The sequence below is a fragment of the Dermacentor silvarum genome, chromosome 6 (assembly GCF_013339745.2).
Source record: "Dermacentor silvarum isolate Dsil-2018 chromosome 6, BIME_Dsil_1.4, whole genome shotgun sequence".
In the NCBI taxonomy this organism is placed as follows: Eukaryota; Metazoa; Arthropoda; class Arachnida; order Ixodida; family Ixodidae; genus Dermacentor; species Dermacentor silvarum.
Genome location: NC_051159.1, coordinates 100,875,542 through 100,898,654, shown reverse-complemented (window position 1 = coordinate 100,898,654; position 23,113 = coordinate 100,875,542). Strand labels below are relative to the sequence as shown.

The window sequence follows — 23,113 nt, the reverse complement described above, 5'->3', positions numbered from 1 at the left end:
CGTTCACCGCCATATGGCTGTCCTTTCGGCATTGTGATTGATTGGCGGTACATGACCTTGCCAAAGCTCCGTCCTTCTGGCTTCGAACGACCTCGCAGATGCGAATACCGAGCCTTCTACACTATCGTCGCATATTCGTTGTACGGCAGTAAATTGCCGCACGACGACATGCAGTTTATTGTAAAGCCTTTAGGCGATTGGCTACCAGCCTCCCACGGGGATTGTCATTATCAGCATCAGCCGGACTAGGCTCGCTGCAGCACTAGCGCGAGGGGCACAACAATGACCGCTGATATTTGCCCACCGTGAATACTATATAAAGTCTGTAGATTTACTTATCTTGCCACTATGCCCTATTCTGTGCTGCTTCCTCCCGCGTTTCCTTTTCTTTTTGTCCGCTATGTTGTTTGTCGTTAGCTGAGACAAATTAAGAATTTGGCTACTAACAGCCTGCTATCCCAACGTCATATCAATGTAGAGCCAAATGATGACCTGTGACAAGCGTGAGACGTCTCTAATCGTGATTAAATAGTTCATTTCACCGCAAAGTGCATAAGAGAGAGAAAGAAATGAAAAGAGAAAGGTAAGGAGGTTAACCGAGGACGTGCCCGGTTGGGGAGTGGGAAAGGGCAAGAATAGATAAGGAGGGAAAAGGAGAGAAAAGAAAAATAATAGAGTTAGTCGTTCGCAGAGAGAGTCACAGAAGAATTTCTGCTGTCACAAGCGTTCGTATAATCCAGTATTCTTCACGAACTGCAGAAGGGCTTTTGTGGCCTTTTGCATGTATAAGAATGCATAGGCCATAAAGGTCACTAAGGTAAAATAGTCTCTTGTGTCGCATGGGCTGTCATGTACCGTAATGTGAAAATCAAATTATACAAAAGCATGGATACCTGTTTCACGCAGATAGCGAAAGAGCGACAAGTCGCTTTTGCATCTAATCGATGGCTAATGGGCGAGTCATTTCACAAGCGTGTGAAATTCCTTACTCATTAGCTCTCACCCCTAGTCGTCAGGTTGGTCGGCTTATGACAGCCCTGAGCGCAATTTCACGAACCTTCATTGCCCAGGGCATCACCAAAGCAGATTATAACCATCCGCTACAGACGTAGATGAGAGAGAGATAGAGAAATTTTATTAAGTGAAGGCATAGACGTCGGTCTAAGTGTGCAGACGTAGGAGCGGAACACTTCGGATATTAGACATGGTCTGCCGATGATAGACCCCTGGTTCTAGTGACGGCAGGTGTGAGTGCATTTCTGGCCAGAAATCTCCGGAAAGAGACTTCCTCTTCTCGAGAAAGATCGCAGACCCACTGAAAAGACGCCGGACTTGAATCTGATTGATTTGATAATAAACTTTACGTTCTGCTTCTTCTTCTTCTTCTCCTTCTTCTTCTTCTCGTGTCCAAATTTTGCTTTGGCTCTGTTAGTCTAAATATGTCCAACCAACTAGGTCAAGCTTGCAGCCTGCTTAAGAGAGCAAACACACGGGGAAGATAAGTGCAAGTTTTTGCCCCTGCAGAATAGGTTTTTTAGGCAATGAGTACAGAGCGGGATTCAGAGGAAAGGGACATGGGTAGGTTTCCAGGTGGCGAGAAATCGATCGCAATCTACAAGGTCGCAGTGTTCTGATCACGTTTCTGCACCCAATAGACTTATTTTGCACGCGTAATGAATGAAAGCAGCAGTATTTTTAGGTTTTCTACGTGACCCACATTTTCAGGGGGAAAATTTCGAGCGTTACTGTGAAACTTCGACATGTCCTGAGAACATAACACGTGACAAGCTGTTAGGCAAGCGCTGCTCTGTTACTCCTGGATCACTAAATGTGATCAAGATATCAGTTATACCGCACTCTACGATCACACGGCCGTACTCCGTGAAACTATAATATGCTTTGTTTCGGCTCGACGCAGGTGTGCTGGGCGTCGTGGTCACCGAGGTGCGGCTCCTGTCGGACAGCAACAAGACGCAGTACGTGCTTCAGGGCGAGGGCGCCACGCTGCTCTGCTTCTTCGTGCTCTCGCCGGGCGAAGACCTGCGGCGCGTCCTCTGGTTCAAGGACGGCGCCGAGGTCTACGTGTGGCGCAAGGGACGCCGTCCGCTGGCGCGCAACCTGTTCGACAAGCGCGTCGACTTGAGCAACCGTTCCCCTTCCTTCATCTCCATCCTCAGCGCACACATGTCGATGCAGGGAAACTACACGTGCAAGGTCGAGACCGATCTGGGCACTTCGCAGAACGACTTCTTCCTCACCGTCATCGTAGGTGAGTTTTGAAGCTACCGAAACGTGGCGCCTCTTCCTTTCATATTTACATACATAATTCTTTTTCGTTGAACGAAACCTGATTTTTCTCTTTCATTTCCCCCTCTCTCTTACCCTGAATGTTGGGTAGCCAACCGGACGCTTCATGTCCTCCTTGCTCTCTCTCTCTCTCACACACACACTCCGTCGAAAACTTCAATGCCTTTTACCGCGACACCATTTAAAAACTCGAAACTAGATTTGCTATTCGTCTCTTCCGTTATGCAGACATCGTCGCACTAACTCATTTTCAGCTTCACCCTCGCAATATGACGATGAAGAACTTAGAGGACGCTTAAGCTTCGCCTTTAAGAGGGGAACGCAGTAGTATTCAAAGATCCCTGACTGCTTCTCACGCTTCAAGGCAACTGCAGCTTATGTAACCGTAAGGTTTAACGGGGAACGCTGGCGGCGAACGCTGTACACAAAAGCGAGCTTTCTGGGTTTTTTTTTTTTTCTCTTTCTCCCGCACGGGGGGATCCACCGCTGCCGCGGAGGCGAGCGCCATCTGGATGGTGTTGCAAGGAACCGAGCGCGGCGCGCCGCTCCCGCTAAGACAGACCTTAAACGGTAGCTGGAAAAGGGGTTTGTGTTTGAGTTTCCGCGGGACAGAATTACGTTTTCTCGTATATTCAAATCACAGTCCGACGCTATCATGTCTGTAGGTTGTGTGTAAGTCATACTTTACGAATTTTCTGACGCATTTTACTTCGAGAAATTCAGTTAGTGCAACAACGCCTATGCGCCACGCACAGGGCCTGCGTGGTTCGTTCGGGATGCGTGGATTCGATATGATTTTTCTCTAACGGACAACGCCGCCGACGCCGACACCGAATTTTCTGCGACACGGAGTCCTTAACGCTGTCGCGTTAAGACAAACCACTATAGGAATTCAGATTGTGCCCTTGTGGCAGTGTCTTGTTGTGAGGCGGGCGCCCTAATCGCTGTATAGGATGTGGCCCGCTGTTGGGCCAACTCCTCATCCGCACGTTGACCCTCGCCACACGTCGAAGGAAGCGCATCATTCGCGTTTGGCAATTTGCGTGAGGTTCTGCGCACTGCGCGGACTCTTAGAGTGGCCCTCACTCTTTAAATATTTCGGAGGACACAGAAGACGATATTGTAATGGATTAAGAAAACGTTCTTAAGGTGGCGGCATCTGCTCCGAGGTTCTACTGCTGTCGCAGTAAATGAGGATAGAGTTGATGCCTGCTGATTTTTGTGAAACATCATGCAGCTAAATGTGACGTGTGGCCGCAGAAAAAAACAGCGCGTCATTACGTTTTCGTTTTCTTTTTTTTTTCTTTTTTTTGGAGAGAAGACTCGTATTTGAGGACAAGCCGACAGGAAAACCAACCGGAGAGCGCAAGGTTTCTGCTTCCAAATAAAGCAACTTCTCATTCTGTTGAACTAACGCCATGCGGTACACGCTTTCCTCTCCCTAGCATGGTATGCAGCATGTTCTTACGTTTAATGCATGAAAGCGACAGCATTTTATACTTTGCAGCGTTACGCTGTTTCAGTGAAAAGTGGTGAGGGTTACTGTGTAACACCACTTCGACATGTTCAGAGAATATTGATCACTTAACACAGCATCGGCGTTGACCTAACTGATTCTAAAGGCAGAAATCCAGTGAGTCCTTTACGCTCCCTTTTATTTATATAATTCTTACACACATTTCTTAGTCGCATCTTAGGTCGTTAAAAATATTTCTTTTTTTGTTTTACCATGCAGAAGTTCGCTCCACTGAGAAGTTGCGACTCTTGCATTTATTAAGCGACAAGAAGAACTGAGCAAAGTATTGTACAGGGATCTATAAGTTGGTCTTTCTGTTCCGTTGGGTTTAGTCGTTCAGAGTTGCCTAAGCTTTCAAAGGTTCGCGGTGATCGTGAAATCCGTGTGTAGACGGGAGTCCCCCCCCCCCCCCCCCCCCCCCAAAAAAAAAAACTGAAAAAAAAAGCGGTTTTCGCACCTCGTCCTTCAAAGCAGCTGCGAGGGTATCGAACACCTCGACGTCGCCTTCTTTTTTTTTTTTTCAGCGCTGAAAAGGAACTGCTCTGCAACTGAAGGGGTTGGGGTGGTCTAATTTCGGTTCTATATCAGTCGGCAACAAAACTAAGTTTGAAATAGCACCATTCTCCACACTTGAAACTCAAAGGTATGACAATAGGAGGCAGAGCTTCATTCTGAGACCGGCACACAAAAGCAACCTGTACATAAGACCATTCGTTGCAGCCGACTTTTCCATGACAACCGCAAAGCTTGCGGAATTACGTAATGTGTCCTTTCTTGCGTGGCGTATACATTTGAAAGAGCAGTGATTACAACAGTATCGGGTAATTCCGACGTGAGAATTGCTACCTTCAAATAATTTATTGGATTTGTGACTTAAAAATAGGCAAAAGTTATTTACGCTACTCTTTACTGAAAACCGATGTAATTTTAGGGGTCACCGCTAGGCAGTGGCTGAAGATGAAGCGAAACACGCGCGATGGGAACAGAACACGCGCACGAGTGACATCGCAGAATGTGCAGTAAAAGAACGTTTAGCGTCGATTCTCAGTTCTCATCTCTGCTTCGCCCCATCGTAAATACAAAACTATAATTTTTGCTGAAATTTCATTACTCGAATGTCGGATAAAGCCGACGTGGTGGCGTAGAGGCTATGGCGTTCGCTACTAAGCCCAAGGGCGCGGGTTCGAACCCCGGCTACGGCGGCCGCATTTCGATGGGGGTGAGATGCAGAAACGCCCGTGTTCCGTGCATTAGGTGCACGATAAAGAACCCGAGGTGGTCAGAATTCATCCGGAGTCCCCCACTACGACGTGCCTCATAATCAAATCGCGGTTTTGGCACATCATTTTTTATCGGTAGCTATGGACTACATTGTATTCTAAAAGATACGAAGGCTGAGGTTACCGCGTTCTCAGGACATTTACAGAGCCACAATGGCACAAATACGAGAGGACACGAGAAGGGGTCTGTGCACTCCTGTCAAGCTGCTTTTAGGAGAAGCTTTTACCCACAGACTGCGTTATCCCTTTGATTTAAATAGAATGCTGTTGTATTGTATTGTATTGTATTGTATTGTATTGTATTGTATTGTATTTTACTTTGAAATGGAAGACTTCACACTAATGTATCGACGCTGGGGTTTCGGCGCGAAATAAAAAAAAATTAGATTTGACCTTCATTTTATCTTCTAATAATCAACCTACTACTGCGCAAGGAACGAAAATAGAGGTTTGAAATAGTGCTTTATAACAGCTCAAACAGATTTAGTGTTTCTTTTTACTGTACATTCTACGCGCACCTAAATCTAATTACACGAGTGTTCTTGCAATTTGCCCCTACCTAAATACGGCCACAGCAGCCGGTAATCGAACCCATGACCTCTTGCTGAGCAGAAGAGAGACATAGCTACAGAGCGACATTGGCGGGTGAAATATATATTGATTAATCGATTGATTAAATGTTAGAACATTATGATTGACTGGCCCCTGCATATGTTTGTAAATGTCCGAATAAGCTTCGATTGATTGATTTATTGATTGATTGATTAATTGATTGATTGACTGATTTATTGATTGACTGATTTATTGATTGATTGATTGATTGCTTGCTTGCTTGGTTGATTGATTGATTGATCGGTTGATTGATCTAGAAATGTTGGCCACAAGTTGTTCGCCTGCCCGGAACATCATCGAATAGAATAAATCCTTACAGCAGCACAGCTGCTCACCAGCGAACGTAATGCGCAGTAATTCGTATTTAAAAAAGAAAAAAAACAAGGAAAAAAATAATAATCCGACACATAGCACGTTCCGCAAAGTATTTGATCTATAGGAAAGAATAATTGCCGCTTTCCGAAATGCCGTCATCGCCTGTCTTCACCCACAGTGAATGTCAGCCGTCACTAAGTCGTTCGTTCGGCTTGCAGACTCGTGCAAGGAAGACAGTTGGACCACGTTCTCGGACCGCGTGTCGTGCACCGAGACGGTGGAGCTGGACTGCGGCGGCATGTTCCCCAAACCGTCGCCGGCCTGCGGGGTGTACAACGACCAGACGGGCGTGTACCTGAACACGGTGCCGTTCGACCGCGTCGAGCCAGCGGCCAACTCCACGTACGAGGTGCGGCTTCACCGAGTCTTCCAGGTTCGAGACTGGCTCACCTTCCGAAACCTCACCTTCCGCTGCCACATCATCGTCCTAGGCACCGACTGGCGCTCCGGCATCTCGCACAAACTGTTCGGAGGTGAGTTTGTGCCGCACTCTGTGGTCGTGGGTTGTGGCAGCAGGCGCAGATATTTCTTGTGCGCATTTGGCCGATCAGTGTATATCATGGTGACCGCAAAGCCATCGTGGCCGTCGTTACTAAGTGACAGTGAATGATGAAATGAAGTCTTTATCACAAGTTTTCTTACCCCGATGTTTACAGCTTCGCTCGTCATCCACCTTCGCTTGGAGGATTGGCCTTGAAATTTTTAAGCAAAACTTCATTTGCTCGCTCGCATCACGAAATAAGTTTCTTATAAAACAGCAACATTTCTTAACGCCACTACACCTAGATTTACCAACCAGCGTAATTGAACGCACCATTGGGCTTCATGTGCTCAACTTAACATCACAACCCCAGCAATTCCGGACATCGCCTTTAGTTCACAGCTTTTACACCACGTGGCGTACGGACCTTTAAGATTCGAAATTCGCGCGATGACGCACGAAGTGTACTGGACGATAACAGAACACACGTTTTAACAATAAAACTAAGAAAGAAAAAAGGACCGCTGACACCGTCGAGCATGCACGAGCGCGAATCAGGAATGGCTGATCTGATAACCGCCGCGCGTATAAGACGAGCGGCCAGCTAGTCTACCGTGAATCAGCAGTTTTGCTGCTATTGATAGGCGTTCAGAGGCTCAGCCCTGCTTCGAGAAAGTGGATGCAGAATCTTGAAAGAGCGGCCTCCGACCCCCCCCCCCCCCCCTTTTCCGTCCATCTTTTCCTCGTCCAACTTTTTGACCGATCGAATCAAAAAAGCAAAAATGCCATTTTGGCGCTTCATTTCTTGAAAGCTGATTCTAAAATAATAATGCAAGCTTGCTAAATGGTGGCGATGGGCGCATGTTTCAGGATATGCAGTCGCATGATTGACGCCCTTAATCTCGGTTGGCCTCAGTTTACGAGTTCATTTGCGCATTTGCGTCCATGTGCCTGACTGAGTTATGTTCACTGCCACGGAATTTCCGTTTTTCGAAGCGAAAGCCTTAGGTGCATGGCGATATTTTCGGTGCCATTGGCGGTGACCTTGGTGAAACCGCGCCGTAACGAAAATGGCCGACGCCGCAAAGAGTAAAATCACGTCAACAAATGCTCGGATTGACGTCAGTTTTCTCATGGAGGTTCCTGTGAACAAAGTAAATTAGTGGCTTTGTAAAGAAAATTTGCTACATTTCAGCCGAACACCTTTTCTAAGCTCTTGGTAAGCGACGGGTGTAAATGCAAAAATCATCTGTAACTGGTCAGTGTTCAAAGACCTGCTTCACTGCACAATGGCATAGCCAGAAATATTGTTCGGAGAGGGGGGGGGGGGGGGGGGGGCGGCTCACTGTTGCAGCGCGGCCTCCTCCTTGTAGAATTTGTCTAGGGATCAAATACACCAATAATAACTGCATTGTCATTGCCAATGTCATTGTATATTAGAGGCTGCAAACAAACTACCGAATGCTACCCACTGTCAAGTAAAATATGTCTTTTTTCATAAAAGAATATATTCGTATATCCCAAAAATTGTGGCAAAAATAACTGATATCAATGCTTTCGCGTTTTTTTTGTCTATTTAATAAGTAATGAAAATATCACACGAACTTTAGAACTATATCAGTTCCAAACCAGCAAAGCAGTGCATACAGCTGGTGTGAAAAACGTAAAGGCCATGAAAAGAACAAGTTGAGCACAAATATTTTGATAAATCATTGTCATTCACGAACCTTGTTTACTTTTTTGTAGAGTCGCGAGCAGAAGTTTGGAGACCATGGCATCAGCAAAAATTTAATATATTAAAGCGCAGCTGCGCGGCCCCGAACACGCGCACCTAGGCTTGCGCTTCTTGATTTCAGCCGGAATGCCCAGGCTGCAATAGGAAAAAAAATAAAATCGTGGCAGCAGACAGGCTCGGCCTTTCTGTACCGACGTGGGAGCGGCCCGCTACGTGCTGACGCGCGTTCCGAGGGACCATAATAAAGTTTTATCATACCGTCATACCATACCTTTGGTCCACAAACTTTTGCTCATGACTGTACATATGCAAAAAAACCTCGATGACGCTATCCTTCGTTGAAATAGATTGCGCATGAGCAGTTGTTACCGGTCGTGTATTGTAATTACACCGATAATATAGTTGCAACAGTGAGTACATATAAGAAGGAGGAGTTCTGCAAGATGTATACTAGAAATGCGAAAATAGAATGGAATATACAAATGCGAAGATACAAGTTTATAAAGGGCACAATGGTGTCACTGGAAACAAAATGCACTGTTTGCATACACAAAGCCTCGCAACAAGATGTTTAAATATATGTATAAGTTTCCAATAAATCTACGTATTTAAGCATACGTCACTTTATGTAATGCGTCAAACAAGACAAATAGACATGTTGTGCAGTCACACATAGTAGCTCTACGCATAGAAAGACAGACGATCCAGGCAAGAACAAAACTATGATCGCAGAAATCGTGATATGTTCCGGAAGAACCGCCTGTTGGGCTAGCTGGTCTAACATAGTTACTCTCAGTTTGGCAGAACAGTTTGCTTCTCCTAGAAGCTGACAACGAAGGTGGATTTGTTGTTATGCCCAAAGGCATGTTCAATAAAAAAGCCCAAGCGGCAGTGGACAAGAACTTTGCAGCTGTTTAAAAAAGTGCAGTGAGGGTTCAAGACGAAGTTCATCAAATTTTTTAAGGACTTGGAATTGAATGCTCTTGCTAGTGCTATTAGAAATAGTAAGGGGAACAGTATGAAGGTTTTCTTTTCTACCAAAACGCATAAAGTAGATGTCCCTTTCAGAACCATTGTTAGCGAAGGGGTGGCTTGGCAAAAGAATGTTAGTCAGTTTTTACTGAAGAGCCTTAAGTGACTCACGGTTGTTTATCCTTTCCGCGTGAGGAAATCTGAAGAAGTCATTGAATATGTGAAACACAACGAGAGTATAGATTATGGCTTGTCTGTCGACGTTGAGGACTTGGTTTATTCAGTACCTCAAGATAAGCTTTTAGGTTGCTGTTAGGAAGTGCATTGAACAGAGTGGCGAATGCGATTTCCAAAACTCCGCTTGCTTGTCGGTTCATAATTGAACGCTTTTAGAATTTTACTTGGTGTAACATTTATTGTTTTTAACGAGCAGCCTTTTCTGCAACGTAGAGGAGTGTGTTGGGTCTTGCGTGTCTTCGATTCTATGCGACATATTTTAGCTGATATTGACAGTGTGCTTGATTTGACTTTTAATGGAGGGAAGGTATTCAAAGTGTTTCGGTACGTCGATGACTTTTTAATTGTTTTAAACAAAGAGGACGGTTTCACTGCCACTGGGAGTATTTTAGATGTTTTTATTCAAGCTGGGCAGGGTTTGAGTTTCACTCATGAATTGCTTGGAACTGAGGGGTTACAATTCCTGGATCTCAGGCTAAAATTTAGTGTAGGCCAGGTTTGCTGAGAGTACCACCCACGGTTTAAGAAGTGTCTCCTGCCTTTTGACTCTGTCCACTCTAAAGTAGTAAAAATGGGCATCGCATTACAATGTCTGGATGCAGCGCTCCGTAGGTCATGCCCGCATTATTCAATGCAGCATAGCTTTGACAATCAGATTGGTCGCCTACTAGCAGCGGGATTTCCTGAGTTGCTTGTTGTTGCGGTGGCCGAGTCTATCCTGCAGAGGGTAAAGAACAGAGCTGTAGCGGAAAGGGCTGAGACCCAGCGATGGATGGCGAGACCCGTAGCCATGCCATATATGCATCAGGTCTCGCACAACACCTGAAGAAGGTCGCGAACAGACATCGTATTCCTGTGGTCTTCACGGCTCCTAATAAGCTATCCAGGCTCTGCCCTCGAATTTGCGGTGACAGGAAAGGAGGTTGCCAAACCAGCCATGATAGCCGCTTCGTAGGGGTGTGCGACAGGAGTGGTATACTCCGCCCCCTTGTTGTGCGGGAAGGTATACATCGGCCAAACCGAACGGTGCATAAACGACCGGCTCAGGGAGCATGCGTTAAGAAAAAAGAGGACAGGAATGCACATTCGGTTGCCCACATCATTACGTGTGGTTGCGAGGCACGATTTTATGAGACCGCTAACTTAGGCAAATCAACAAACTACACGGCTCGAGTGGCTCTAGAAGCATTCTACATCCACAAGAACTCAGATATTGTATAAGCGAAGCGTCAATTCTTTTGCACGTTGCCGAACTGAAGCTATTTGAACTCTGTTGCCTGAGGCAGATAGTATTGTTAACTTTTTAGATTTCTTTTTATCACCTCGCATGGGAAAGGGGCGTGACACTGGTGTACGTGGTTCACCTTATAAATCGGAGGTTTGTTGACTGAAATAAACGGTTGGTAGTAGCGCTCGTTCCGCGTCTGTCGTGTCTTCGTGTGTGTTGTGCGTACTTTTTTGCGCTATATCTGAAAGTAACTCGTGATATGTACTTAGGCCATGCGGTGGTCGCGACAGCGCCATATGGGTAGATAATAGAGGAATAATGCAGAAATCAGTACTAAAATGTGTAATTTAAGCTGCCTGCAGAGCGGCGACAAATTTTCTGCACCCAAAATTAAGGAAGGGTATTGCTTCGGTTCAAAAAAAGAACTAAAATCGGGTAGCTAAAAAGGAAAAAGACCAAACGAAAGCCACAGATGATGCGGCAAGTTAAACTACCCGATATCCGAGTGCGTTTGTTGGGAAACGCCGCGAGGGCCGCGCTTTCAATAAACAAGGTCGGTAAAAATTGGTTATTGATGTCCTCGTAATTTTCGTTTTCACACGATAATTTTGATCATGATGCTAACTGCTTGAATAAACGGCGAAAATTTCTGCGGTTTTAGAAGCTAATGAACAGTCATACGTTTTCATAATTACGAGTTTATGAACCTGAAGGAACAGAACTTTTACTTGCATTGATTTTTGCCGCTTCGCTATCTAAAGGACAAACTTCACTCGGCGGCGAAGTTTAGTGAAGCGGTCAATGACTTCGGACACGTTCATGCCGACGTCTCTCTGGACGTATATAAGCGCCTGCCTAACCATGTGTTCCTCAGACATTGTAGAGCGCAAGTAGTTTTTTAGTAATCTCATGTTACATATATGCTATCTGCGCTTGAAGTGGTCACTGGAAGGGTGACTAGAATCTGAAGCCGTTTCTACACATTTACATAGAACCTGCAGTCGCAATGAGAGATCCTTGTTTAGGTACCTTTCACAAACAGTAAACTGTTGGATACCGGCAATATCCGTTGTTTCGTCATCAAATATGGAGAAGCAGCCTGCACCATTTACTTTTGCATCTAGGCTTTCTTTGATAATTTCACCACAAATTTCTATAATTTGGTTTTGTACACCCGGGCTTAAACGCGACGTATTACTGGAGCAACATCCAAATGGTTCTTCAGATATGTATCTCCACAATCAGCTCGCAGATGAAGAAGCGCTCTGAAAATACCAATATTTTCAGGGGGGATTTGCTTAAATCCATAGGACCACTGTCCCTATGGCCACGGAGAGCCAGACCTTGTCGTCCGCAAAAAAGAACCGCCTCAATAATAGGTTGTTAACTTTCTTCTGTTTTCTCTTATTTTACTTTGCCTGCCCTGGTCCAGCTGATTGATCACATCGGGCGCCCTTCCTGAATATGTTTGGAGAAAATTATCAGCTGCCAACTGGCAGTCACGTTCATATTTACTATTTTCGTGTGTCAAGATTATTCCGTACTCTTGACTACGGCATCCCCCATTGCCCCCTGTTCAGATTCGGGTCGTTAAAATCAGTCAGCGAAAACTACCGGTATTTTACGCTGGGCAAACAAGTCAAGCAATTGTTTCTCGTGGTGTCTGCGGCGGCCGCATTTAGATGGAGGCGAAATGCGCAAACGCCCGTCTGCTTGCGTTGTAGTGCACGTTAAAGAACCCCAGGTGCTCAAAATTAATCCGGAGCCCTCCACCACGGCGTGCCTTACAATCAGAACTGGTTTTGGCACGTAAAACCCCAGAAAGAAGAAGACGTTTTTTATCCGTCTCACAGCCTGGGGAATCCACAGCATGATTAGGTACTTAATACGGGTGTGGCTAATGTTGCTGACCATGTCGCACCGGCGCTTTCCGAGTTTTCATTTTTTCCAACATGTGACGGCAAATTCGCTTTTCTAGTTCATAAAACGCACCTGATACTCTTAACGGTAGGAGTAAGGGGTCCTTGGCATGCTCGTTGAGCGTTACATTTATGTGACTTCTACAACCTGTGCTGCCGCCCTTTAATTCCGTGTTCCATCTGTTGAAAATTGAGGTAGCATAAACATTTGTAACGCTAAAGCGTTGCACTCTCAGAACTGCATTACTTTCCTGCCAGTCATCGCTAAAAGAAGCCGTGGCGCCATAGCAGCCGATCAAGAAACATCGAAGTAATCATAGCTAGTGATTGATTTTGGTGCTCCAGTGTCTCCATTTCAAACTTGCGTCCGTTTCGTTTCTTCTACTTCTTCCATGTCAACTCTTGCCTGTCGTTTTTGCTGAGCAACTATTAGTGTGTTGTGCGTACTTTTTTGCGCTATGTCTGAAAGTAACTCGATATGTACTTAGGCCATGCGGTGGTCGCGACAGCGCCATATGGGTAGATAATAGAGGAATAATGCAGAAATCAGTACTAAAATGTGTAATTTAAGTGCCTGCAGAGCGGCGACAAATTTTCTGCACCCAAAATTAAGGAAGGGTATTGCTTCGGTTCAAAAAAAGAACTAAAAGCGGGTAGCTAAAAAGGAATAAGACCAAACGAAAGCCACAGATGATGCGGCAAGTTAAACTACCCAATATCCGAGTGTGTTTGTTGGGAAACGCCGCGAGGGCCGCGCTTTCAATAAACAAGGTCGGTAAAAATTGGTTATTGATGTCCTCGTAATTTTTGTTTTCACACGATAATTTTGATCATGATGCTAACTGCTTGAATAAACGGCGAAAATTTCTGCGGTTTTAGAAGCTAATGAACAGTCATACGTTTTCATAATTACGAGTTTATGAACCTGAAGGAACAGAACTTTTACTTGCATTGATTTTTGCCGCTTCGCTATCTAAAGGACAAACTTCACTCGGCGGCGAAGTTTAGTGAAGCGGTCAATGACTTCGGACACGTTCATGCCGACGTCTCTCTGGACGTATATAAGCGCCTGCCTAACCATGTGTTCCTCAGACATTGTAGAGCGCAAGTAGTTTTTTAGTAATCTCATGTTACATATATGCTATCTGCGCTTGAAGTGGTCACTGGAAGGGTGACTAGAATCTGAAGCCGTTTCTACACATTTACATAGAACCTGCAGTCGCAATGAGAGATCCTTGTTTAGGTACCTTTCACAAGCAGTAAACTGTTGGATACCGGCAATATCCGTTGTTTCGTCATCAAATATGGAGAAGCAGCCTGCACCATTTACTTTTGCATCTAGGCTTTCTTTGATAATTTCACCACAAATTTCTATAATTTGGTTTTGTACACCCGGGCTTAAACGCGACGTATTACTGGAGCAACATCCAAATGGTTCTTCAGATATGTATCTCCACAATCAGCTCGCAGATGAAGAAGCGCTCTGAAAATACCAATATTTTCAGGGGGGATTTGCTTAAATCCATAGGACCACTGTCCCTATGGCCACGGAGAGCCAGACCTTGTCGTCCGCAAAAAAGAACCGCCTCAATAATAGGTTGTTAACTTTCTTCTGTTTTCTCTTATTTTACTTTGCCTGCCCTGGTCCAGCTGATTGATCACATCGGGCGCCCTTCCTGAATATGTTTGGAGAAAATTATCAGCTGCCAACTGGCAGTCACGTTCATATTTAGTATTTTCGTGTGTCAAGATTATTCCGTACTCTTGACTACGGCATCCCCCATTGCCCCCTGTTCAGATTCGGGTCGTTAAAATCAGTCAGCGAAAACTACCGGTATTTTACGCTGGGCAAACAAGTCAAGCAATTGTTTCTCGTGGTGTCTGCGGCGGCCGCATTTAGATGGAGGCGAAATGCGCAAACGCCCGTCTGCTTGCGTTGTAGTGCACGTTAAAGAACCCCAGGTGCTCAAAATTAATCCGGAGCCCTCCACCACGGCGTGCCTTACAATCAGAACTGGTTTTGGCACGTAAAACCCCAGAAAGAAGAAGACGTTTTTTTATCCGTCTCACAGCCTGGGGAATCCACAGCATGATTAGGTACTTAATACGGGTGTGGCTAATGTTGCTGACCATGTCGCACCGGCGCTTTCCGAGTTTTCATTTTTTCCAACATGTGACGGCAAATTCGCTTTTCTAGTTCATAAAACGCACCTGATACTCTTAACGGTAGGAGTAAGGGGTCCTTGGCATGCTCGTTGAGCGTTACATTTATGTGACTTCTACAACCTGTGCTGCCGCCCTTTAATTCCGTGTTCCATCTGTTGAAAATTGAGGTAGCATAAACATTTGTAACGCTAAAGCGTTGCACTCTCAGAACTGCATTACTTTCCTGCCAGTCATCGCTAAAAGAAGCCGTGGCGCCATAGCAGCCGATCAAGAAACATCGAAGTAATCATAGCTAGTGATTGATTTTGGTGCTCCAGTGTCTCCATTTCAAACTTGCGTCCGTTTCGTTTCTTCTACTTCTTCCATGTCAACTCTTGCCTGTCGTTTTTGCTGAGCAACTATTAGTGTGTTGTGCGTACTTTTTTGCGCTATGTCTGAAAGTAACTCGATATGTACTTAGGCCATGCGGTGGTCGCGACAGCGCCATATGGGTAGATAATAGAGGAATAATGCAGAAATCAGTACTAAAATGTGTAATTTAAGTGCCTGCAGAGCGGCGACAAATTTTCTGCACCCAAAATTAAGGAAGGGTATTGCTTCGGTTCAAAAAAAGAACTAAAAGCGGGTAGCTAAAAAGGAATAAGACCAAACGAAAGCCACAGATGATGCGGCAAGTTAAACTACCCAATATCCGAGTGTGTTTGTTGGGAAACGCCGCGAGGGCCGCGCTTTCAATAAACAAGGTCGGTAAAAATTGGTTATTGATGTCCTCGTAATTTTCGTTTTCACACGATAATTTTGATCATGATGCTAACTGCTTGAATAAACGGCGAAAATTTCTGCGGTTTTAGAAGCTAATGAACAGTCATACGTTTTCATAATTACGAGTTTATGAACCTGAAGGAACAGAACTTTTACTTGCATTGATTTTTGCCGCTTCGCTATCTAAAGGACAAACTTCACTCGGCGGCGAAGTTTAGTGAAGCGGTCAATGACTTCGGACACGTTCATGCCGACGTCTCTCTGGACGTATATAAGCGCCTGCCTAACCATGTGTTCCTCAGACATTGTAGAGCGCAAGTAGTTTTTTAGTAATCTCATGTTACATATATGCTATCTGCGCTTGAAGTGGTCACTGGAAGGGTGACTAGAATCTGAAGCCGTTTCTACACATTTACATAGAACCTGCAGTCGCAATGAGAGATCCTTGTTTAGGTACCTTTCACAAGCAGTAAACTGTTGGATACCGGCAATATCCGTTGTTTCGTCATCAAATATGGAGAAGCAGCCTGCACCATTTACTTTTGCATCTAGGCTTTCTTTGATAATTTCACCACAAATTTCTATAATTTGGTTTTGTACACCCGGGCTTAAACGCGACGTATTACTGGAGCAACATCCAAATGGTTCTTCAGATATGTATCTCCACAATCAGCTCGCAGATGAAGAAGCGCTCTGAAAATACCAATATTTTCAGGGGGGATTTGCTTAAATCCATAGGACCACTGTCCCTATGGCCACGGAGAGCCAGACCTTGTCGTCCGCAAAAAAGAACCGCCTCAATAATAGGTTGTTAACTTTCTTCTGTTTTCTCTTATTTTACTTTGCCTGCCCTGGTCCAGCTGATTGATCACATCGGGCGCCCTTCCTGAATATGTTTGGAGAAAATTATCAGCTGCCAACTGGCAGTCACGTTCATATTTAGTATTTTCGTGTGTCAAGATTATTCCGTACTCTTGACTACGGCATCCCCCATTGCCCCCTGTTCAGATTCGGGTCGTTAAAATCAGTCAGCGAAAACTACCGGTATTTTACGCTGGGCAAACAAGTCAAGCAATTGTTTCTCGTGGTGTCTGCGGCGGCCGCATTTAGATGGAGGCGAAATGCGCAAACGCCCGTCTGCTTGCGTTGTAGTGCACGTTAAAGAACCCCAGGTGCTCAAAATTAATCCGGAGCCCTCCACCACGGCGTGCCTTACAATCAGAACTGGTTTTGGCACGTAAAACCCCAGAAAGAAGAAGACTTTTTTTATCCGTCTCACAGCCTGGGGAATCCACAGCATGATTAGGTACTTAATACGGGTGTGGCTAATGTTGCTGACCATGTCGCACCGGCGCTTTCCGAGTTTTCATTTTTTCCAACATGTGACGGCAAATTCGCTTTTCTAGTTCATAAAACGCACCTGATACTCTTAACGGTAGGAGTAAGGGGTCCTTGGCATGCTCGTTGAGCGTTACATTTATGTGACTTCTACAACCTGTGCTGCCGCCCTTTAATTCCGTGTTCCATCTGTTGAAAATTGAGGTAGCATAAACATTTGTAACGCTAAAGCGTTGCACTCTCAGAACTGCATTACTTTCCTGCCAGTCATCGCTAAAAGAAGCCGTGGCGCCATAGCAGCCGATCAAGAAACATCGAAGTAATCATAGCTAGTGATTGATTTTGGTGCTCCAGTGTCTCCATTTCAAACTTGCGTCCGTTTCGTTTCTTCTACTTCTTCCATGTCAACTCTTGCCTGTCGTTTTGCTGAGCAACTATTAGTGTGTTGTGCGTACTTTTTTGCGCTATGTCTGAAAGTAACTCGATATGTACTTAGGCCATGCGGTGGTCGCGACAGCGCCATATGGGTAGATAATAGAGGAATAATGCAGAAATCAGTACTAAAATGTGTAATTTAACTGCCTGCAGAGCGGCGACAAATTTTCTGCACCCAAAATTAAGGAAGGGTATTGCTTCGGTTCAAAAAAGAACTAAAAGCGGGTAGCTAAAAAGGAATAAGACCAAACGAAAGCCACAGATGATGCGGCAAGTTAAACTACCCAATATCCGAGTGTGTTTGTTGGGAAACGCCGCGAGGGCCGCGCTTTCAATAAACAAGGTCGGTAAAAATTGGTTATTGATGTCCTCGTAATTTTCGTTTTCACACGATAATTTTGATCATGATGCTAACTGCTTGAATAAACGGCGAAAATTTCTGCGGTTTTAGAAGCTAATGAACAGTCATACGTTTTCATAATTACGAGTTTATGAACCTGAAGGAACAGAACTTTTACTTGCATTGATTTTTGCCGCTTCGCTATCTAAAGGACAAACTTCACTCGGCGGCGAAGTTTAGTGAAGCGGTCAATGACTTCGGACACGTTCATGCCGACGTCTCTCTGGACGTATATAAGCGCCTGCCTAACCATGTGTTCCTCAGACATTGTAGAGCGCAAGTAGTTTTTTAGTAATCTCATGTTACATATATGCTATCTGCGCTTGAAGTGGTCACTGGAAGGGTGACTAGAATCTGAAGCCGTTTCTACACATTTACATAGAACCTGTAGTCGCAATGAGAGATCCTTGTTTAGGTACCTTTCACAAACAGTAAACTGTTGGATACCGGCAATATCCGTTGTTTCGTCATCAAATATGGAGAAGCAGCCTGCACCATTTACTTTTGCATCTAGGTTTTCTTTGATAATTTCACCACAAATTTCTATAATTTGGTTTTGTACACCCGGGCTTAAACGCGACGTATTACTGGAGCAACATCCAAATGGTTCTTCAGATATGTATCTCCACAATCAGCTCGCAGGTGAAGAAGCGCTCTGAAAATACCAATATTTTCAGGGGGGATTTGCTTAAATCCATAGGACCACTGTCCCTATGGCCACGGAGAGCCAGACCTTGTCGTCCGCAAAAAAGAACCGCCTCAATAATAGGTTGTTAACTTTCTTCTGTTTTCTCTTATTTTACTTTGCCTGCCCTGGTCCAGCTGATTGATCACATCGGGCGCCCTTCCTGAATATGTTTGGAGAAAATTATCAGCTGCCAACTGGCAGTCACGTTCATATTTAGTATTTTCGTGTGTCAAGATTATTCCGTACTCTTGACTACGGCATCCCCCATTGCCCCCTGTTCAGATTCGGGTCGTTAAAATCAGTCAGCGAAAACTACCGGTATTTTACGCTGGGCAAACAAGTCAAGCAATTGTTTCTCGTGGTGTCTGCGGCGGCCGCATTTAGATGGAGGCGAAATGCGCAAACGCCCGTCTGCTTGCGTTGTAGTGCACGTTAAAGAACCCCAGGTGCTCAAAATTAATCCGGAGCCCTCCACCGCGGCGTGCCTTACAATCAGAACTGGTTTGGGCACGTAAAACTCCAGAAAGAAGAAGACGTTTTTTTATCCGTCTCACAGCCTGGGGAATCCACAGCATGATTAGGTACTTAATACGGGTGTGGCTAATGTTGCTGACCATGTCGCACCGGCGCTTTCCGAGTTTTCATTTTTTCCAACATGTGACGGCAAATTCGCTTTTCTAGTTCATAAAACGCACCTGATACTCTTAACGGTAGGAGTAAGGGGTCCTTGGCATGCTCGTTGAGCGTTACATTTATGTGACTTCTACAACCTGTGCTGCCGCCCTTTAATTCCGTGTTCCATCTGTTGAAAATTGAGGTAGCATAAACATTTGTAACGCTAAAGCGTTGCACTCTCAGAACTGCATTACTTTCCGGCCAGTCATCGCTAAAAGAAGCCGTGGCGCCATAGCAGCCGATCAAGAAACATCGAAGTAATCATAGCTAGTGATTGATTTTGGTGCTCCAGTGTCTCCATTTCAAACTTGCGTCCGTTTCGTTTCTTCTACTTCTTCCATGTCAACTCTTGCCTGTCGTTTTTGCTGAGCAACTATTAGTGTGTTGTACGTACTTTTTTGCGCTATGTCTGAAAGTAACTCGATATGTACTTAGGCCATGCGGTGGTCGCGACAGCGCCATATGGGTAGATAATAGAGGAATAATGCAGAAATCAGTACTAAAATGTGTAATTTAAGTGCCTGCAGAGCGGCGACAAATTTTCTGCACTCAAAATTAAGGAAGGGTATTGCTTCGGTTCAAAATAGAACTAAAAGCGGGTAGCTAAAAAGGAACAAGACCAAACGAAAGCCACAGATGATGCGGCAAGTTAAACTACCCAATATCCGAGTGTGTTTGTTGGGAAACGCCGCGAGGGCCGCGCTTTCAATAAACAAGGTCGGTAAAAATTGGTTATTGATGTCCTCGTAATTTTCGTTTTCACACGATAATTTTGATCATGATGCTAACTGCTTGAATAAACGGCGAAAATTTCTGCTGTTTTAGAAGCTAATGAACAGTCATACGTTTTCATAATTACGAGTTTATGAACCTGAAGGAACAGAACTTTTACTTGCATTGATTTTTGCCGCTTCGCTTTCTAAAGGACAAACTTCACTCGGCGGCGAAGTTTAGTGAAGCGGTCAATGACTTCGGACACGTTCATGCCGACGTCTCTCTGGACGTATATAAGCGCCTGCCTAACCATGTGTTCCTCAGACATTGTAGAGCGCAAGTAGTTTTTTAGTAATCTCATGTTACATATATGCTATCTGCGCTTGAAGTGGTCACTGGAGGGGTGACTAGAATCTGAAACCGTTTCCACACATTTACATAGAACCTGCAGTCGCAATGAGAGATCCTTGTTTAGGTACCTTTCACAAACAGTAAACTGTTGGATACCGGCAATATCCGTTGTTTCGTCAGCAAATATGGAGAAGCAGCCTGCACCATTTACTTTTTCATCTAGGCTTTCTTTGATAATTTCACCACAAATTTCTATTATTTGGTTTTGTACACCCGGGCTTAAACGCGACGTATTACTGGAGCAACATCCAAATGGTTCTTCAGATATGTATCTCCACAATCAGCTCGCAGATGAAGAAGCGCTCTGAAAATACCAATATTTTCAGGGGGGATTTGCTTAAATCCATAGGACCACTGTCCCTATGGCCACGGTGAGCCAGACCTTGTCGTCCGCAAAAAAGAACCGCCTCAATAATAGGTTGTTAACATTCTTCTGTTTTCTCTTATTTTACTTTGCCTGCCCTGGTCCAGCTGAATGATCACATCGGGCGCCCTTCCTGAATATGTTTGGAGAAAATTATCAGCTGCCAACTGGCAGTCACGTTCATATTTAGTGTTTTCGTGTGTCAAGATTATTCCGTACTCTTGACTACGGCATCCCCCATTGCCCCCTGTTCAGATTCGGGTCGTTAAAATCAGTCAGCGAAAACTACCGGTATTTTACGCTGGGCAAACAAGTCAAGCAATTGTTCCTTGTGGTGTCTGCGGCGGCCGCATTTAGATGGAGGTGAAATGCGCAAACGCCCGTCTGCTTGCGTTGTAGTGCACGTTAAAGAACCCCAGGTGCTCAAAATTAATCCGGAGCCCTCCACCACGGCGTGCCTTACAATCAGAACTGGTTTTGGCACGTAAAACCCCTGAAAGAAGAAGACGTTTTTTTATCCGTCTCACAGCCTGGGGAATCCACAGCATGATTAGGTACTTAATACGGGTGTGGCTAATGTTGCTGACCATGTCGCACCGGCGCTTTCCGAGTTTTCATTTTTTTCCAACATGTGACGGCGAATTCGCTTTTCTAGTTCATAAAACGCACCTGATACTCTTAACGGTAGGACTAAGGGGTCGTTGGCATGCTCGTTGAGCGTTACATTTATGTGACTTCTACAACCTGTGCTGCCGCCCTTTAATTCCGTGTTCCATCTGTTGAAAATTGAGGTTGCATAAACATTTGTAACGCTAAAGCGTTGCACTCTCAGAACAGCATTACTTTCCTGCCAGTCATCGCTAAAAGAAGCCGTGGCGCCATAGCAGCCGATCAAGAAACATCGAAGTAATCATAGCTAGTGATTGATTTTGGTGCTCCAGTGTCTCCATTTCAAACTTGCGTCCGTTTCGTTTCTTCTACTTCTTCCATGTCAACTCTTGCCTGTCGTTTTTGCTGAGCAACAACCACTGACCATTTCCACGAGCTTGTAAAAGCGAAGATAACGATAAAAATTACTACTTCTACTACAGTTACTACTACCCCTACTGCTACTATTACATTATTATTAATTAATTAATATAGAGGAAGTACAACAACAATTAAAGCTTTACATGAGATCCAACGCAGTGTTTTAGCATAAGTGATGCGAATGTTCCATTGCGATTATAGAAAAGTTGTCATGTGTTAAATCTGTCGATTTGATAGAGATTGACAGTGGAATCAACGTTCTCGGGCTTACTTATCGTGATTATTATTATTTTTTTTTCATTTACCATAAGCCACATCTCCACCATTAAATCCCTTAAGCAAACTTTAGTGGACTCTGGGCTTGGGCTCCCGTGTACTGGTGAGAGATAGTGCCCCTGTATACGCAGGGCCTCTCTTTTCCTCGCGCCACCGGCACCGCCGTTGGCCGAGCGTCGTCACGCCATGGTAAGTCGTTCTACTCGGCACAGAGCAGAGAACATGGAGGAAACAACGCCGGTATACCACTTGCTTCAGCTCTTGTGCCATCCGTATCGGCAAAGGCGCGTTCCCATCACGGCGTCAGGAAGCACTTCTGGCCGCTTAGGCCGGAGCAGCGGTCTCACTCCTATCGCGTGCACGCTCGCCCTCATCGCCGCGCAAGAACTATCTGCAGCAACTCTGAGCATGACGGGACGCCGCGCACCGGGGCTGCGCAAATCGCAATGAAAGTGGGAAAGCTGTTTACTCTGTGCCGTGCAGACGGACCGTTGTCGTCTACAGTAGTCATTAATGTGAAAGCATTACATGAGCCATGAGGCAGAAAGCCGGCGACGTCCACAACGAGTGGTATCAAAAGTCAATGTGACGTCATCAGCGTCTTGAATGAAATCAGTAGTAATAGAGAAGATAGTAAATGGTATGACAACGTTAATTAGTAGTAATTAGGGGCAGGTATTGTGAATTAGGGTGAATTACAGTGAAGTGAAATAAAGTTACAACAAGTTAGAGTAGGGTGACTTAAGGTGGTGTCAAGTGAATTTAGGTGAAGTAAACTAAATTACAATGAATTAAATTTCGTTAAGGTGAATTAAAGTGGATCATCATATCAACTCGAAGCTACTTGGCGATGAGTTCTGAATGGTTGTGGTCTGGTGATTAATGAACGCAGAGAAAAGAAAGCGAAGGAAGGATCGCAAACAGGTTGTAATACTTAAGAAGTCTTTATTGGTAATGACTAAGAGAAGTCATAATGCTTTCGCATCCAAATCACCTAAGGATACTTAAGGTACAATTTTTTTTTGCCCATGGGCCGCCACAGGGCTATCGCTTTAAACCCCACCGCGCCTCTGCCCGCCATATAACGCTTTGCCGTAAACCTTCTCTGTGATAGCGTTCATGATCCACCAATAAAACCCGCCATGTTTGGCTACATCATAGTGCACTGCTGTCGCTTTAATATCAACAATATT

General features: G+C 44.9%; 1 protein-coding gene across 4 annotated transcripts in view; it reads left to right on the top strand.

Annotated features, from left to right (window-relative positions):
* LOC119455782 (uncharacterized) overlaps positions 1-23,113 on the top strand; it is a 162,246-nt gene that overhangs the window by 97,760 nt on the left and 41,373 nt on the right. For 2 of the 4 annotated variants that reach the window (XM_049669301.1, XM_049669298.1), the window contains exon 2: positions 1,919-2,269. The exons of 1 other annotated variant lie outside the window; for it this stretch is intronic. In XM_049669301.1, coding sequence (XP_049525258.1) covers positions 1,919-2,269 — 351 coding nt within the window. Of the gene's footprint in view, positions 1-1,918; positions 2,270-6,248; positions 6,564-23,113 lie in introns of all 4 variants that reach the window. One more of the 4 variants, XM_049669300.1, reaches the window with a different exon arrangement.